Below are 20,252 nucleotides of genomic sequence, written 5' to 3' on the forward strand. Positions count from 1 at the left end.
GGGAAAGATAATTGCATTTTAATAAAGATGCCAAGTTTCTATATGGAAAGGGCAATAAAGATCATAATAGAAGGTGGAGACAATTTTCTGTCCTGGTGACAAGGCAGCTGTTTGGCCATAAAAATATGAAATACTACTTTAACAAGACTGTAAAGATCAATAACTATATTTTATAGACAGTCAGTTGAAAAACTTCAATATTTTTCCTATGTTTGTTTCCAAGCTTGCTCTAGCAAATGAGATATGATAGTTGGAACTCACTTTGTAGCAAGTTTTACAAATTAAATTTGCACAGATATGAATAGTCTGTACTTCTTTCAAAAATAATATTACTGTATTAACCACATACCTTATTGCTTTAATCTCACTTTCTTCTGTGGAACCTCTCTCCCTGAACTCTGTTTAGTCTGTAACTAATTGTGCCCTGGAAAAAAAGAGTTCTTCTAAGGACAAATACCAGCTTGGGCTCACAAACAATGAAGTTAAAATTCTAATTTTCATAGTATTTGAGGAGTTTAAGTAAATTACTCATGCTCTTTACACTTAGTCTCATCTTTAAATCCAGAAGAAATGTGCAAACATCTGAAAAGTCTCTAGGTTTAGTGTATATTTAGCCATTTTCCCCACTTTATACTAACTACAATGCTCGTGACATTGTAAAATATGCCCTTCTAAAGGACCCTCCTAGAAAACCTTGTTACATCTTGCTGCAATTTATACCTAGATAGGATAATTTGTCCATTTAGCCATTCATTTATTCAGTAAATTTATGTACTGTCAATGCTATGCTAAAAACTATGCTCTAGCTTCAGGAATTCCAGAATTCTTTGCTGGTTATCACCTGAAAACCAAAAAGATATAGATCCCTACTTAACTTTGACTTCAGCAAGGAATTGAAAGAGCTATTGTGCTGGTAAATATAGGAATCTCTCTGGAATGTTATAAGAGCACAAAATAATGATGTACATTTTTGGATTAACAACAAGTCTGCACAGAAAATTGATTCCTTTATGTATATTCACATAAAGGAATCAAATGAGAGGAAAACATTATGGTAATGCCAAGAAAAACTATTTTAGATGCCATATGGAAAGATGTCAGTATGATCCCTAGTGTAGATTTTGCATATGGAAGCACAATTGAATAAGTCTTCTCAGTTTCTCTCAATTATCAACCAAATATTGGGTAGCATTTATAATGTATTTCTAGTAGATCAACTCTATATATCTGTGTTTATATTCCTCTTAATTAAAAAAATTTTTAAAGGAGGAACTTCAGTTTCTGGAAAAACAGGTAGTCTCAAGGGATGCCAATTTCATAAAATCTGATTACAGCTCCTTCTGTCTTAGAGGTTTTACATCTTAAATGAAGATTCTGAGTAAGATAATTCATGGTTAGTCATCTAGAGTTCCAGAAAGCTCACAGGCACAAATTATTCTTAAAAGTCTAACACATTCATAAAAAAAATCCTAGAGAAAATGAATAATAGCATGAGTCAGGCCTGTTTTGACAAAAAAAAAATGTTGTAGATTTTCATTAACTTAACTATAAAAGAAGAAAAAAAATCAGATTTTGTTTCACAGTGTAACCTAGCATCTTGTACTCTTTGGGACTGATGTTCAGAACAATCTCTAGAGAGAAAGCCATTTTCATTTGCTGAATTCAGTGTCAAGTGGATATCATTGTGTTTTCTGGGGTGTGACCTTGGAATAGTGAGAAATATGTTTTAAGGGTTGCCTCAAGTAAAGAGAAGCTCTAACTCAAATTTCTCAGAGACAACAGGTGATGTTTATGATAGGAAATATCATGGGTCATGCTAAAACTTTTAAAAACCTAGTTTAAAGGCTTACTGGTAAGTATAAGTTTTTGGTAATATCATTAGAAAATATTAAAATATTTTCCATATAAAATGAAACTTTAGGGGTTCTATGACTTCATTATTTTTTGGCTTTTGGGCCACACCCGGTGATGCTCAGGAGTGACTCCTGACTATGTGCTGAGAAATCGTTCCTGGCTTGGGGGAACATATGGGACACTGGGGGATCAAACCGAACCACGGTCCATCCTAGGTTAGCGCACTTAAGGCAGATTCCCTACCGCTTGTGCCACAGCTTCAGCCCCCTATTGTTTCAGTTTTAATCTGGGATGATAGACCTCTGTTATTCTATCTTAATCCATCATAATTTTCTCTTTACTTTATTCCTCTACCTATTCAAATATTCACTGTAGATCCTACCAGTGTATAAGATTCTGAGTAGTCTAGGAATCTCGTCTCCCATGTCTTCTTACCGCAGTGCTGATAAGGTGCTGATGCCACTATATCCAAGTTGAAATGGGGGTAATGAGAACCCACTTCCATTTCAACTTGCCTGCCATTTTATGAAATTGATTGCCAAAATGAAGTGCTAACTCTGCCATCTTATGGAAATAACTCCCAAGACAGTGACCTCATATGTTTAAAAAATGACTAGAAATTCTTCTGCTCAGGCAGTTCACTACAAAAAGAAATAGGTCAGGTTAAGTCAACCAGGAACCTTTGGACTGTGAAGAAATGGAGTATGCATACTCACAGAAATAATCAAATGAGAGGAAAATACTATTGTTCCTGCCAAGAATAACAATTTTAGATGTCAAATATGACCTATAGACCTCCTGCTAGCAAATTTTAACTCTAAAGAATAGAGGGGCCGGCATGGTGGTGCTAGAGGTAAGGTGTCTGCCTTGCAAGCGCTAGCCTAGGACGGACCTAGGTTCGATACCCTGGCGTCCCATATGGTCCCCCAAGCCAGGAGTGACTTCTGAGTGCATAGCCAGGAGTAACCCCTGAGCGTCACCGGGTGTGGCCCAGAAACCAAAAAAAGAATATCGTTTTTCTGGGGCCAAAGAGAAGGTATAGGGTTATAACCACTGAGGTTCAAACCCGGCACCTCAAATGAGCCTCTAAGCACCTCCAGGAGTGATCCCTGAGCATCACCAGAAGTAAGCCCTAAGCAATGTTGAGTGTTGCATCCCAAAAAACAAACAAGAACATCATTTCCTCTGTTAACAACTAAAACAAAGATGGCCACTTGTTGTTTTCTAGATTTAATACATTGGTGGAACATCATTTTAATTTTTTCAATTTGTTAAAATAGAACCCAAAGAAATAGACTGGATCTATCAAGTCCTGGAGTTTTAAAACAATTATATTTGAAGTGAACTGCAATAAAGTCAAATGACAAAAAGAAATTATTTGACTATTAGACACACTTGCATACACAAATATGCACTACAGGGGAAAATACAATGATATTCAATGATAGAGTCTTGTGTGTAGTTTCAAGCATTGAGTTTAGGTGCAGAATTAATTGTAGTCTATATATTGAAAGTTTTGTTGCATGAACAACATGGATAAATAAAATTGCATTTATTTATAAACTATATTATATTACAGATATAGTTATATATGATGTATATTATGTACTATAACACAGAGTATATACTTTGTATTATATATCATATATAATGCTATGACATATAATATATAGCATTTATTATAGATAACATATATATCTTATATAGTGTACTTATGTTTCTTGATTTATCGATAATTCATCACAATAAAATATATTCAAATGCTCAGGGATTTCTCCTGGCTCCACACTCATTAATTATTCTTGGTGGTGTTCAGGGGACCATATGGGAAGCCAAGGATCAGCTGTATGCAAGGCAAACTTCCTATCCACTGTACCATCTCTCCAGATCTCTTTCATTGAATTTTTAAACCTGGCACACAGAGAGTGAATACTTAATAAATTTTTGACAAATGATTGAACAAATAAGCAGGTAGAAAATGGAAAAGTTGTTATCCACCAATATCGGTTGTCTGGATTTGACTGTTAGTGAATTTTTTTCTAATTATCTTTTTTTAAACACCATGATTACAAATATGATTTAGTTGTATGATTCCAGTCATGTAAAGAGCACTCCCCTTCACCAGTGCAACATTCCCACCACCAATGTCCCAAATATTTCTCTTTTCCACCCCACCTACACCTGTACTCGATACAGGCTTTCTACTTCCCTCATACATTCACATTGTTAGGATAGTTCTCAATGTAGTGATTTCTCTAACTGCACTCATCACTCTTTGTGGTGAGCTTCATGTCATGAGCTGCACCTTCCACCCCTCTTCTCTTTTGTCTCTGAGAATTATTGCAAAAAATGTCTTTCATTTTTCTTAAAACTCATAGATGAGTGAGACTATTCTGTGTCTACCTCTCTCCCTCTGGCTTATTTCACTCAGCATAATAGATTCATGTACATCCATGTATAGGAAAATTTCATGACTTCATCTCTCCTGATGGCTGCATAGTATTCCATTGTGTATATGTATTACAGTTTCTTTAGCTACTCATCTGTTGAAGGGCATTTGGTTGTTTCCATAGACTGGCTATTGTAAATAGTGCTGCAATGAATATAGGTGTGAGGAAGGGATTTTTGTATTGTATTTTTTGTGTTCCTCGGGTATATCCCTAGGAATGGTATAGCTGGATCATATGGGAACTCAATTTCCAGTTTTGGGAGGAATCTCCATATCAGTATCTGCGTGTCCTCTCTTATTTCTCGGAGCAGTGTTTTATAGTTTTCTTTGTATAGATCCTTCACATCTTTAATCAGGTTGACTCCAAGATATTTGTGTGTCACTAATGTGAATTTTTTTCAAAATCTTCATTTGTCCCTACAAAATATGATATTCTCAGAATTGCATGTATAGAGGAATATATTATTTGGATAACTTTCTTCTACATTCTGCCTTCCACTGCTTTTATTTGGTGTCTCTTTTAGAGAATTTACTTTGAAATTTTTCCAGATGGTTATTGAAGAAACAGACCAGTTTTCTACAACATATTAAACATGTCATATTGCAAGAAAGCACCATCAGTTTCTCATTATTTATGAAGTCTCGTAGTGGGCAATGGTGAGCTTGAATGAACAGAGTTGTTACCTTGGTCGCAGGACACCACTTTCAGGGGAATGGAATAGAAGTTAGAGAGTGAAAAGATTACATCTTGATTATCATTTTGATGAGTTACCGATTGCTTTTCAAGATTATTAGAATGTCCCATTGATTTTCTATTCTTTTTTTGTTCTTTTTGCTACTTGATATGCCATTATCTTGGATATTACAGAAAGTGAGATAGAAAATTAGTTAGGCTTCATAATCTGCTCTAACTGAGTTTTTCTAAACTATATCTCATTCTATTTCACTCCAAATAGAAAAAGCTAATTTGACTTTTGAGAACTTATGAATAGAATGTTTATTCATTTAAAAAATATCCTCTTTTGAGAAACAAAATCTTGTTATATTTTGCTCACATTAAAAAATATAGTATTTTTTAAATATTAAAGAAGTTGGTTATTATAGTCATGTGAAGAACTGAATGCAATTTTGAAAGAAAAATCACTTTTTTTCTACAATTTTATTAGTTCCTGGATATCTGGATTTGCAACTCCACTGGACTTTTCATTGTAAACCAATTTAATTATTTTATTTTTCTTTTCATCTGCAGTCATTACTTATACCAGATCAGCCAAGCAGATTCTCTTACATTAGAAACTTGTTCCTAAGCACTGTTCCTATTAATGTGTTACTGAATAAGGGCCCATGGACTGTCAAGGCACTGCTTTTATTTGTTTCTGTTTTCTTTCTTTGCACCCAATGCAAACTCTGAACATGATAGATGTACTTCTAGGAATAAATACTATCACATCATTAAGCATTGTAAACAACCTTTCAGCATTTATTTTTCTCTTGAGATTTGTGGGTTATTAAAAATCTTGTTAATGGGAAAATCTAGAAAGTGACATTTGCCTCTGAAGTTTCACAATGAGAACACCATCAAAACTTGTTAATGGAAAAATCTAGAAAATGACATTTGCCTCTGAAGTTTCACAATGAACACACCATCAGGCATATAGATAATGCTTCCTTTTTCCTTTAGCTGATTAATAGGGATGACCCTGCTGTCTAGTCTCAAGTGGCAATGGAAACTTCTTGACGTCCAGCATGGCTGTCCTTTCGTTGTGTGCTTGTGTGTGTAGGTGGTGAAGAAAAACAACTTTAGCTGAAATTCTTCCTTGCACACAGGTCATATCAGTGGGTGTTAAAATATAAAGAGACTCTTTCTCTCTGATGTTACTTAGTAACCATGAGCACATTTGGTTCATCTTTCCAACCCTCAATATCATTTAATGTTTAATGAAATAATGCACTTTGTTTCATAGGAAAATGATGAAAATCCAGTAAAATCATGATGGTAAAAGCCTCAGCTCAGTAGTTGATGTATTGATAGTGAACATACGTAGATGTCAGACTCAGGGTGAAACTGTTCTCTTGAGGACTTTGAAAGAAACCAGCTATTTAAGATATTCTGAAAGCTTCCTACAAAAAGGTGACATTAACATAAGGGTGTCAAACATTATAACATTATTTTTCTTTTTCTGTTGTTGTCGTGGCAGAGAAGTTTGGGGTATATCTGGCAGTGCTCTCAGACTACTCCTAATTTTGTGATCAGGAATAATCCCTGGAAGTTCTCAGGGAATATATGTGGTGTTGAGGATTGAAGTAGGGTAAGCTTCATGCAAGGCTAGTATCTTTTTGTCATTTTTGTTTTTGCTCTGACACCATACCTGGTTGTGCTTTGGATTTATCCCTTGCTCTACGCACAAGGATCATTCCTGGTAGGTTGGCAGACCACAATCTGCTACCAGGAATCTAATCTGGGTCAATAGGATTCAAGGCAGTACCTTATCTCTAGCACTAACATGTCAGGTTAAAACATCTTTTTCTTTTCTTTTTTTTTCCCTAAGAGTGCTCAGGGGCTACTTCTGGAGCACTCCTAACAGTGTTGTTCTGGGAATGCTGGGTATCAAACACAGGTCAGCTACATGCAATCCAAATGCCCTTTCTCCTCTGTGCTATCACTTCATCCCAAGTCCAAACATCTCAACCCCTCTACTATCTCTTTGGCCCCAAAACACACATATTTTTCCTTCCCATTCAGAGTAGTAATTCAGATCGAAAGATGATTTTTATATATAGTATTTAGTCACAATCCTACTTTGTTGTCTTTGGTTCTTCTCCAATCTATATTTTTTATAGTTGAGCTTTCCTATTTAATAAGCTTTTATTCATTATAACTTTGAAATCTGAAGCTGTGAACAATATTTTTGTAGATAAGAGTTGAGTACCTTTATCAAAATTACCTAGAAGTGAATTAAATATGGAATATCTTCATAAATTCTTCCAAACACCTCAGGTCATATAGTACTTTTATATCAATGAGGAGAAGTTAGCATATGGTGTTTACATTTCTAATCTCAGAACAGGAAAATGTAAAATTGTTTTGATTATTTCTTCTGGCATCACCTCTATTTAAAGTGTATTTCTTTTATCTTCAAACACCTCATAGAGTAGGGATTCTAGATTTTAGCTCTGATATCAGCTTTGTGGAAAGTCAATATAAAATAGCTACCCATTCAGGAACCCACTATAGATCCGTGTGCAACATAGAATCTTTGCTTTCTAGTTTATGTATTCCACTAATTATTTCTTCATTCATCTCTTCCCAAATATAGCTCTCCAAAAATCAAAAAGCTATTCTATTCTTTTTATAATATGTTACTATTTTTGAACTAATAAAAATAGCAGATACCATACAAGATATAAAGGTGATCAAAACTAACAATTTTCAAGAAGATATATGTTAATTAAAATAAACAAAATGAAATGAAACCGCTTGTAATTCAAATAATCACAAACCTAGGCCTTACTGGGGAACTGAAGATGGTTTATATGGGCAAGTATAAATGTCATGTGATTTGAAGGCTGAATATGAATTACCCAGGCATGTAATGGGCAGCTTTATACTCACTCTGCATCCATGGTCATGGGCTTATTTTACATCTGGTAGTAATAAGCAGGTTATGAGAACACATTCAGGAAACCTACACAAGACCTAATATATTGGTCACAAAAATCTAAGTAGAGAAGTCAAATTATAGAAAAAATTCAGAGACTGATAAAATAACCAGAACCAGATAAAGGAATTGAAGTATACCATAGCAAGTGTAAGTATCTTAATATCTGTATCTGTGAACCAGATGTGAGAGGAAGTTGTCCAAAGCAGAAACAGGGTTGGCTTTAAAAGTCACCAATAGAAGACCCATTGGGAATGATTGAAAGGTGGATGCTGATGAAGAGAGAAAATCAAAATATAGATAGGTTTCAAGAAGATGGAAATGGCCACTGTCTTGATTCTGCTGAAATAAATGAGAGACATGCCTTAACTTGTACATCATAAATGAATCTACTAGTGACCTTGAAATTGCTGTCTGTGGGACAGAATGGGTTTAGAAGCCGAACTACAGTTGGTTTGGGGCAGATCATATGTGAGAAAGTGAATTTACAACAGCCACTTGAAGTTCAGAAAATACCAAAACAAAAGCATTCAAGATTTTTTTTGTCCTATTTGAAGAAGCTTCACTTATATCACCTAGTTATAAAAAAAATTGGATATCCAATCTCATAATAAATAATGATGTTTTGCTAAGATTTAATACCTTATGTTTCTTTTTTCTTTTCTTTCTTTTTATTCTGCAGAATAACAGGCTAAGAAAATATGCCTTTGAATTGAAAATGAATGACCTGACCTATTTTGTGCTGGCAGCTGAAACAGAATCAGATATGGATGAATGGATTCATACCCTCAACCGAATCTTGCAAATCAGTCCTGAGGGGCTGCTTCAGGGAAGGAAGAGTACAGAGCTCACAGATCTGGGGCTGGGTGAGATATTTGCACCCACCTCCCTTTCTTTGCCAACTGTGACCTGTGTATTTAGCTCTTTTGACCTTTTATTAAGTGTGGTATTTGTCAGATCTAGATCATTCATTCCAGAGCTATTAACTTCAGGAAATTACGCATCCATCTACTTTCAATAGCAACAATAGCATGGATTTAGTAGAGTTGATGGCCAGTTATTTGTTGTTATGCAGCAATAATGTTGGGAATATTTTTCAGTTGTGCCAGGCAGATTCAGCTACTTCTGATAGAACATTACTTTCTTAGAAGGAGTATTTTGAATTTTATAGCCTTTAATTAAATTTGATTCAAGAACTCCATCAAGAAAAATATGCAATACTTTATTTTGGTTGAAAGTTCTTTTATCTGTGCTTTTTAGCCAGACTGAGCTAGGCTTAGAGGTGAAAGTTTCATAAATCCTGTGCAGTATAAGAAATTATTATGAGATAAAGAATTTTTCTTCAGTCTTATTTTTTCTAAAATACAAAGCATTCTAGGGGCCAAAGCAATAGCACAGTGGGTAGGGCATTTGGCTTTCACACAGCCAACCCAGGACTGACAAAGATTCAATACCTGGGTTCAATACCTGGGTTTGATCCCCAATTTGTTCCCCTGAGCCTATACCAGTAATTTCTGAATGTAGAGCCAGGAGTAACTCCTGAGTACTGCCTATATGGTTTAAAAAAAAGATGTAAAGCATTCTTGAAAATGAGGAGGAAGAGAACAGGAAAGGTTAAAAAAATGGGGTATGGGACAAACAAGTCTATAGTAATATACATTACTAGATATTATACTATATTATTATATACACATTACATACTTTATATTATATTATTATTGTAATATACTATAGTAATATATTACATTCTCAAGAGTCAATAACTCCTCTAAAAGAAAATTATTTTGCTTAACTTTATTTAGAATCCCTGTAACATTATAAACCAATGAATGATGATCAGTGACCATATGTGGTGCTGGAGATTGAACTGGGTCAGCCATATGCAAAGAACCTGTTGTTCTATTTCTTCAGACCAGAGTTTTCATTCCTTAGCAGTCTATTATGTGCTTTACTTTAAAGTTATAAAGTCAAGTAAGAATGAGGAAAATAATCTATCATTGATTTTTGACATAATTACTACCTACGCAAACATATGCTATATATTTGATGTATGTTTTAATAGATGTTTTACACACATAATTAACTTATGAATATAGGTAAATTATAGACATTGACTTAAATACTAATGTATACAGAATCTTAGTACCTGAAGTTTAAATATAGACCCTACATCAATGGCCTAAAATTTAGAATGATTAAAAATACATAGGTAAAATATTTTCATACATTCTGATGAAGCAAGTCAGGATTATAAGTTTTAGCATTCTATAGGAAGAACTTGGTATTCATAGAAAGAATTCCAGATCATCTGGTCATCTTACTTCCATATTTCTAGTATGACATTCTAGATTTAGGACAAAGAGGGTTTCATTCATCCATCCCACACCCCTCTGGAATCTATCCCAATTTTGATATGACATAGCTAGAGAAATTTGGGACTTAGGAATTTGTATCTTTAATAATTCACCTTGTATCTTTTCAAGATTCACTGGATAATTCTGTAACTTGTGAATGCACACCAAGAGGAAACAGATTCTCCAGAGAACAGCCTATATCCTGACTTCACAAAAGTAATCAAAATTGACATTTTTACTATGCAAATAAATTTAAATTACTTAGTAATTTTTTACTTTCTTGAAAAATGTTGTATTTTTAACATTTAAGCTAAGAAACTGCTTCAGAGCTTTGCATTTAACCTATGTGTTTTACTCAACACTTAGATATAAAAGCATATCTGAGTAGAGTTTTCGAAGCAAAATTTTTATTAGTTAGTAATGCTATGAGTTCATTCTTGGCTTTATAAATGGGACTAGGCTATAAGTGTTGAGTATTTAGACACCAAGAACTAATATGGTACTATTTTCCCCAGTACCTCACAGAACACTGAAGAGACTGTCAGAACAACTAGAAACATGGAAAGGCTAAATCTATTCTCACTCTGGATCCAGATATAGATGTAAGTTGATATGTGTCTACGGAGACATGATCTGATTCAGATTATGGTGGTTTGGCTAAGAAATTTGTTTTTGTTTTGTTTATTATTATGATTGCTTAATGAATAAAACTGTTGAAAAAATTTTTAGACTTTTGAAATTTCAAAACAAGGATCTTTTGGAATCGATTTTGTGATCAAACCATTGAAGAAAAAGCAGCCAAGAGAATCATGATCATATTGTAAAACATTGAACTTTAGTCTTCAGGGATTGCGTTGCAGAAAATGAGAATGATCCAATAACAAATGTAAGTTTTCTTTGTCTTTTCTGTTATATCCATTGACCATGTCATTCTACCCAGTAAAATATTTTATAATGCAGATAAATTTAGGCCTCTAAGTACACATCATTGTCTTGAAACACTCGTTGGCCCCCAGAGTATAGTGAGAAAATGTAAATAAATTGAGGGGAGAAGGAGAAATCTGAAATAACTGGGGCTCAGGGGCCAAAAGATCTTAGGTGCATTTGGTGTTGTTAAAAAAAGTACAGTAACTATATATCCAAGCCAAAAGTCACAATAAGGAAATCAAAAGACTCAAACTTTAATATTCTAAACTTAAAACGGGCCTGTTATGCTGGCAGTCTGAGGGTAGGGGTGTAGTATGGGATGCACTCTGAAACTTGGGTGGAGGGAGGTCAACATTGTGGTGGGGATTGGCCCTGAAACAATTGTATGTTTGAAAACCGTACTATGAAAGAACTTTGAAAATCACAATGGTTTCAGTAAACAATATTTTTAAAAAACTCATAATTTAGTTATATCAGGAGGTATGATTGGAAGCATTTTTCCACATTGAAAAAGTGGATTGTTGGAATATTGCATAAAATTTGCATTTTAGTTTAAAGAAGAATCAGAGACTACACTCTAGAATTCATTCCATAACTTCAGCATGTTGATTCAGAGTTTTCTAAGGAGTAATTCTTTTTGATACTTGAGGTGGTTTTAAAATTGTAATCATTTTAATACAGGTACATCAATTTTATATCTACTGGAAAATACCTAAAACTTGCAAATCAATCATGTGATTTCATAGCTATCACTAGTTAAGACAAGGCTAAGGAGCTAATCAGGTAAAATATTAGATGAATATTAATTATATAATAGGACAGCTGGTACATGTGCAGCAAAGTGCTATTTTTGGTTTTGAGATACACCATAGAGATCATTAAATCTTTTTTTTCTCCTAAATGGATTCTCTTAAAATCCTCTCTTAGGCAATAATTGTATACTAATTGCAAATGGATGTGTGGGAAGGGGGGTATTTATATGAACATACACATTATTCTAAATCTAAGCCTACTATTATTAAAAATTACTTATCATGCTGGCTTATTCCTTTTAATGCATTTTATTCTCCTAGTTATAATAAATCATTCATTTAATTGTTATTTCTCACTATAGAGAAGGAAGTTTATTTCTAAACCTATGACACAATCTCTATTTACTTAACATGATGAGATACCAATGTACACATTATACATGCAAGCTATGTTTGTGGTGTAGGTACATGAATCTTGTTGGGTATGAGCTGGAAAACTGACAGAAAGGTTGAACTCTATCAGAACATTGAAACGCTTACTGCCTTCAGTTCAGAAAACTTCACTTGTCATCCAGTCCTTCCACCCCCTAATGATACCTCAGTACCTGCTGTGGACCTCAGATTTATAAGTGACACTAACGTGCTTTACCATTTGCTTAGGAATTCTGCCATGCTGAGAAGTGGCTTTCTCTATCCCATCTTCTATAAATAGAAATGTAGTAATTATTTCAAATATTCTAAGACATTCTTTAAAAAAATCTAGAGATTAAATGGGGGTAATTTAAGGAAAGCAGACAGTGCTTGGTACAAAAAGTATTCATTAATTATTGAGTTTCAATAAGGGAGTAAATAGCACTTAAAATTTGTTAATACAGTGTATACAATATTGATATTTTTGTTACATGTGAAATTTTAGTTGGCAAACTTACCAGTAGTTAACATGTGTCATCAATAAGAATCTTTCCCAAAACTGAAGCATCTTCATATTCTGTCTTTGGAGCAGTAAATTTGGAATGTAAGAATGACAAAAGTGAAGTTGATTTTATTAGTTTTCCAACAAGGAAATTTGGGCCACACTTTGTATTGCTCAGGCTTACTCCAGGCTCTGCTCTCAGGGATCACTCCTGCAGGGTTCAGAGAACCATATGGAGTGTTAAGGATGGAACCCAGGTATGCCACCTGTAATGCAAATACTCTACCCACTTTTACTATCTCTCTTGCTCCTCCAGTAAAGATTTTTTCTGAACCTACATGGAATCAAACATACTCTAGATACTGAAGAAAACAGCAAAAAATAAATAAATAAATAAATAAATAAATAAATAAATAAATAAATAAATAAATAAATAAATAAAACAGATGAGCAAAGTCCCTGGCTTGATGAAGTTTAATAGAATAAGTTTAAATAATAAATCAACAGGGCCAGAGTGGTGGCACACGCAGTAAGGCATCTGCCTTGGGTGCACTAGACTAAGAAGGACCACTGTTCGATCCCCAGTTGTTCCCATATGGTCCCCCATGCCAGGAGCGATTTCTGAGTTCATAGCCAGGAGTAACCCCTGAGCATCAACTGTCAACTGATGTGGCCTAAAAAACAAACAAACAAACAAACAAACAAGTGAATCAACAAGATTGTTATGTGAAGTTCTTTACATTAAATTAATAGATATGTGATAGGGAGTTGAAGAGTTGATTTAGAAAGGATCTTGGGAAGCACCTTTGAGATGATATTTTAACAGAGACCTAAATGTTGGGAAGTAGTAAAAGGCACAGGAGGAAAAATGTTCCAGACAGAAAAAAGAGCAAGTGCAAATGCCCTGAGCTTGGTGCATCTGGACAAGTTCTAGCAACTGAAGGAATATAGCAAGGTAAAGACCAGTCAGAAAGAGAGATGGAAGATACAGTATAAGAGACTATTTAAACTCTTTAGATTACTCAGATGAGTATAAGCAAAATCATGCTAATCTAAAAGATTAAAAGATATAAAATGATGATCTAAAAGATTATGATCTAGGGGCAGGAGTGATAGCACAGTGGTAGGGGGTTTGCCTTGCACGCAGCTGGCCTAGGATGGACCTCGGTTCATTCCCTGGCATCCCGTATGATTCCCCAAACCAGAAGAGATTTCTGAGCGCATAGCCAGGAGTAACTCCTGAGCATCACCGAGTGTAACCCAAAAGGCATAAATAAATAAATAAATAAATGTAAAATTAAAAAATAAAAGATTATGATCTAAAAGATTCCAATTGGAATGAATAGGAGGGGAAAAATTGATCAAGGATTGCATGGCAGCAACTACAATTCATTGCATTGCTTTGATTAGATTTGGCAAAAGAAAAGAGAAATGAATAAAGTTGATTGCCTTGTAAATTGAACTGACATTATTTTTTACACATTAGATATGCAGAATACAGGGGAGGAAAAATACAAAATAAGTCCCTGATGATGCTCTCAACACATCTATGCTTGGGAGCTGCCATTTACTAAAAGAATGGAAAATGTAGAAATTTGGAGATTACAAGTAGACTGATTAAATCTCCTGAGATAAAGAAGTAGGGGGGGAGAATGAGAGAGAGAACGAGAGATAGGGAGGGATAGTGAGAGGGGGGGGAGAAAGAAAATATGTCCACTACACAGTTAGGAATTCAAGGTTTGTCATGAATGCTATATTTGTGATGTAGGTACATGAATCTTGTTGGGTATGAGCTGGAAAACTGACAGAAAGGTTGAACTCTTTCAGAATATTGAAGCACTTACTGCCTTCAGTCTTCAGAAAACTTCACTGATCTCCAAGTCCCTTCCTCTAATGATACCTCAGTACCTGCTGTGGACCTCACATTTAATAAGTGACACTTAAACTCTATTTGCTTAGGAATTCTGCCATACTGAGAAGTGGCTTCCTCTATCCCATCTTCTATAAATAGAAATGTAGTAATTATTTCAAATATTCTAAGACATTCTTTAAAAAAGTCTAGATATTAAATGGAGGTAATTTAAAGAAATCAGACAGTGCTTGGTACAAAAAGTATTAATTAATTATTGACTTTAATAATTATTAAAGCAATTATTATTGCTTATTTCTGAATAAGCAATAACTAAACTGGACAGAATTACACAAAAATGACTCTGTTCATAAGAAAGGGCCAGGAACAAAGTATGTGTAAAGGGGCCAAAGAGATAGTACAGTGAGTAAGACATTTGTTTTGCATGTGACTCACTTGGATTGAATTTCATAATCTGAGATTCAATCCAAGTGAGTCACATGCAAAACAAATGTCTTACTTGACTTGATCCTTGCCAGTAGTGATTCCTAAAGGTAAAGCTAGAGTTAACCTGAGACAGCAGGTTGACCAAAATAAGAAAAAAAAAGATATCCTTCTAAATCTTCCCAGATTTCCTAAATCTTCCTGAAAAGACTAAGAAGGAATGGCCATTTAAACCAAGATAAGCAAGAGGGAGTGGGTCAAAATTCTCTAGTCAGTATGTGAAATGCTGTTGAGTAAAAAGCTAAGACCCATGAAACTGGTGTGGCAAGTAACTAAATTCTAGGTTTCTGAAACTATTTTTGGAAAAATACACCCCAAGTAGTGATGTCACAATTGTCTTATTAAATGAAAATAGATGTTTTTTTGATCAGGTACATCTTAGCTGTGACTGCAAAGTCTAATTTAGAAATTGAAACTAAGAATGGGCTTTTCTTTCCAGTGCCAGGGCACAGGGCTCCCCTGTAGTCCTTGGAACTACAGGCAGAGAACTAAATGTCTGCCTCCAGGCTAACCCCCAGAGGGAGGCCATACTGAAAGCCTCTGAGGTCAGAATTTTTCTGTCAGGTGGAGAAATACAATGAATAATTTGCAGAGCTATTGCAGGTCACGTTGTTTTCAATTTATTTCCCAGATGATGTAAAGACTAAGACATTATTTCTACAAAGTGCAGTGGGAATTATAAATAAATATTAAGAAACTAATAAAATAGGATTGGAAAGATAGTACAGTGTCAGTGGTGCTTACTTTGTATGAGGCTGTCAGGGGTTCCATCCCCACTAATTCTAATATGCCCCCAGGAAGGAAGGAGATGTAAAAAGAAAAGAAAGTAAAGAGGGACCAGAGTGGATACACAGTGGTAGGGCATTTGCCTTGCACACAGCTGACCCAGGATGGATGTGGGTTTGATCCCTGGCATCCCAAATGGTCCCCCAAGCCAGGAGCAATTTTTGAGCACAGAGAAAGGAGTAACCCCTATTTGCTGCTGAGTGTGACCCCTCCCAAAAAGAAAAGAAAGAGGGAAAGAAAGAGAAAGAAAGAAAGAAGGAAGGAAGGAAGGAAGGAAGGAAGGAAGGAAGGAAAAGGAAGGAAGGAAGGAGGGAGGAGGGAGGGAGGGAGGGAGGGAGGGAGGGAGGGAGGGAGGGAGGGAGGGAGGGAGGAAAGAAAGAAAGAAAGAAAGAAAGAAAGAAAGAAAGAAAGAAAGAAAGAAAGAAAGAAAAAAAGAAAGAAAGAAAGAAAGAAAGAAAGAAAGAAAGAAAGAAAGAAAGAGAAAGAGAAAGAAAAGACGAAAGAAAGAAAGAAAGAAAGAAAGAAAGAAAGAAAGAAAGAAAGAAAGAAAGAAAGAAAGAAAGAAAGAAAGAAAGAAAGAAAGAAAGAAAGAAAGAAAGAAAAGAGAGAGAAAGAAAGAAGAAAGAGAAAGAAAGAAAGAAAGAAAGAAAAGAAAGAAAGAAAAAGAAAGAAAGAAAGAAAGAAAGAAAGAAAGAAAGAAAGAAAGAAAGAGAGAGAGAGAGAGAGAGAGAGAGAGGGAGGGAGGGAGGGAGGGAGGGAGGGAGGGAGGGAGGGAGGGAGGGAAGGAAGGAAGGAAGGAAGGAAGGAAAGGAAGGAAGGAAGGAAGGAAGGAAGGAAGGAAGGAAGGAAGGAAGAAGGAAGGAAGGAAGAGGAAGGAAGGAAGGAAGGAAGAAAGGAAGGAAGGAAGGAAGGAAGGAGAAAGAAAGGAAGAAGAAAGTCTCACCTAATCTTAACCTGTTTTTTTAAACATTAATTACTCTCCATTTTGATATAAACTCTTTTCTACAGGCATAGATTTTAATTCTGTGGGCATTCTTTCCCACTAATTTAATTATTTTTCCAAGTTGTTGAAAAGTCAACTAATGAATGCACTTAATGAATGAGCATCTAAAAAGGGCTTCTTAAAAGTACTTTTTCATGATAAAAAAATATTTGACAGCTAGTAATTTTTCAGTCAATAAACTGAAAGCTAAATTCAACCATGATATTTTTTATAAAATAAAGTATTTGTTTGAAAAACATAAAATGAGTCAAATTCCTAACGAATAATGCTGCTTCACAGCAGAGTTGCTTTTAAACTTTCATGTTATTTCATTTTTTAAAGAAGAATACAGACTTCTAAACAGAAAATTGCCTATGACTCAATTTGTTAAGCTTTCAAAGTGCTTTATTAAACATACTTGTGAAAATCCAGTTATTCAAAAAAGTAACATTTGACATTTTAGTTGAAAAGGTGGATTGAAAAAAATAAATGAATCTCCATATGGGCTTTAATTTCTGTTGGATTACTAAAGAAAAGTAATTTATTTTCATTCTCTAAGCAGGACCAAAAAATCAAAATAAAGAAATAGAGAAAAATAATAAATTCTTTCTATGACCTTCAACATATTTTGAATTTTACCTAAATTATTTTGGCAATTCCTGTGTTTCAATATTTTGAAAACTATCACTATTTTAAACTAAGTTTTCTAAACTAAATTAGACTAATAAAAATGTTTAAGTGTTTATGTGTTCAAGATAAATTAGTGAGTTTAAGTCTTTTTGGTTTGTTTTTCATTTACTTCTGGCCAGATATCTACTGTAGATCCTGGCCTAACAAATATTGTTAGTAATTAGATTTAAATTATTTTCCAATTATAACCTAACCATATTGCTACATTATAAAGAGCAAGAAATATTTATTAAACTTTCAGAAAAATATATAATAGCATTAGTCTTTACAATAGTTAATGGTGTCATAAATAGGGCTTTTGTATGTCCATAGAACACAGGTAAATGATAAACATTAACTCAAAATTAAGTCTATGAACAAAAATTAAATGATCAAGATTTTTAAGCATAGTCCAACATTAGAAGCCTATGATTAATATTTTATATGTTTAGTTGCATATATGCATAGAGTAATATAGGTATATATTCTTAAAGCATTTAATTACATCTGTTTGTGTTGGTTTTTATTTTATCCCTTATATTTAATATTTTCTAGTTGAAAATTAATTCTCTCTACTCTTCAATTTCTGGAACAACTCATACAGCATCTTAAAATTGTTTTTTTTTTAATTATTCTTCATTCTCCAGTATCCCTTATAAGCTGTTTTTCTTATTCCCATCCCAATCTTTGCATGTTAATGACAATACTTCTTTGGATACCCTTTTTCACCATTTACCTTATGATTTAGGAAATAAGCCACAACCAAAATTCTGACAAAGATGGTGAGGAGAGATTTAAAGTTGTGATTTAGCAGATCAGTATACATTCTTAGGCGTATTTCCTTCATACACACGCACACACACACACACACACACACACACACACACACACACACACACATACGTACACACATGCACAGAGTCTGTCTGGTCCATATACCCAGCTCCATTTCCTTGAATGGTTTAAAAACTCCACAGTCACAACAGCACCATCTTACTGATTTATCTCTATACCATATCTATAATTCATCTTGGTCTCTTTATCTTTATAATAGACAACAGCATTAACATCCACACCAATCCTTATAATCCTCAAACCTGAAAATGTATGTTTTTCCTCAATCCTGTAAATATTTTCTTTTCAATATGCAATTGAAAATATGCAATCCACATACATGCAATGGATTCCCACTTCTCATGACACTACTTTAATGTTCCTCAAGTAAATCTACAAACTCATCTTACTGGTTTTGCTTCCACTCTCATCTCATTCTAATGTCTGATCCCATGAATTTGGGGATTAGTGCTTTTTTTTTTTCAATTTGTTTTGGGACCACACCTAATGGTTCCTTAGACTTATTCCTGGCTCTGCATTCAGAAATCATTTCTAGAGGGCTCAGGAGACACTCTGGGGTTCCTGAAATCAAATATGGATTGGTCAGGTACAAGAGAAGCTTCCTACATGCTGCACTAGTGCTCTGGCTTCTCATCCATTATATTTTTAATGTCTTTGCTCATGTTAGCCAACCTACTCATCAGCCTCTTAGAACCATTTCTTTATCTAATTTATGCTTCTGCCTTGAAACTCAGCCACCTTGCCATCTTCTATTATCCCATTTTTCCCTTTAGCACTCATATTCCCTCTTCCTGGCATAATGGCAATTGGTGAAAATACCCAGAAGTTTGCAATTGAGTGAGCACCTCAAAACTCCAGAGTGACAAAGGAAGAAGGGAAAAGCCATATGGAGGCACAGAGGAGTGTTCCTTTAAACTTGTTAAGTCTTAGTACACTGAACAGGGAAGTGCAGAGGAGGCATTTAGAGAAGGTGGCTTCTGTGTTTGGTTAGACTGCTGCTTACTTTGACAATAAGTTGACCAAATAAGGCAATAGGTTAATAATAATCTATTAACCATGCTTTCCTCCTATTTAAAAATTTTCAATTGGAAATAGAGGTATCAATATGAACTCATGATATATTAAAATAAATATTGCTCTATCTATAATATTCCATATTATATTAGATAATTATATATGTAATAATGATAATTCATCACATATCATAAATGGAATATGCCAGTATGGAATATGCCTCTATAGTATATTTTATTGTTATACATATTGTTATAAATAACACATTATTATGATGTGTAAAAACCTAACAAAAATAAATATAAATTTATTTCATCTATTGCCTTGTTTAAGAGTATACTAATGAAATGAGCTGGGAGAAATTCAAAGGACTGGAGTACATGCTAGGCACATATTAATCTATGAATCTGATCCACAGCACTATATGTCCCACAGTGCTGGTAGGTAGATCCCTGGTATACTCCAAGGGCTTTATAGGGTAACCTTGATGGCCCTTAGCAATTTGAGGTCCAAGTAATACCGAATTTGTGATGTCCTCACACTCTCTGGTACAATGATGGATTATTGCTAAGCATGTGCCTGCCCCAGGGCCTCGTGACTGCTACTTGAAAGGCCCCAAAATAATAAGAATACTAATTGCACCGGTGGAACTATTATAGATGTAATGATTTCCAGCCTAAACTAC

The 20,252-nt window shown here is 34.5% G+C and overlaps 1 protein-coding gene across 1 annotated transcript in view; it reads left to right on the top strand.

Annotated features, from left to right (window-relative positions):
* The window catches only part of DOCK10 (dedicator of cytokinesis 10), a 299,752-nt gene that overhangs the window by 181,248 nt on the left and 98,252 nt on the right, over positions 1 to 20,252 (top strand). Inside the window, 8 exon segments of the mRNA XM_049768172.1 lie at positions 8,645 to 8,828; positions 10,446 to 10,483; positions 10,485 to 10,532; positions 10,832 to 10,843; positions 10,845 to 10,898; positions 10,901 to 10,918; positions 11,046 to 11,165; positions 11,167 to 11,202. Of these exon segments, the coding sequence (XP_049624129.1) occupies positions 8,645 to 8,828; positions 10,446 to 10,483; positions 10,485 to 10,532; positions 10,832 to 10,843; positions 10,845 to 10,898; positions 10,901 to 10,918; positions 11,046 to 11,165; positions 11,167 to 11,202 (510 nt within the window).

Source organism: Suncus etruscus, chromosome 2 (assembly GCF_024139225.1).
Source record: "Suncus etruscus isolate mSunEtr1 chromosome 2, mSunEtr1.pri.cur, whole genome shotgun sequence".
NCBI classification, from domain to species: domain Eukaryota; kingdom Metazoa; phylum Chordata; class Mammalia; order Eulipotyphla; family Soricidae; genus Suncus; species Suncus etruscus.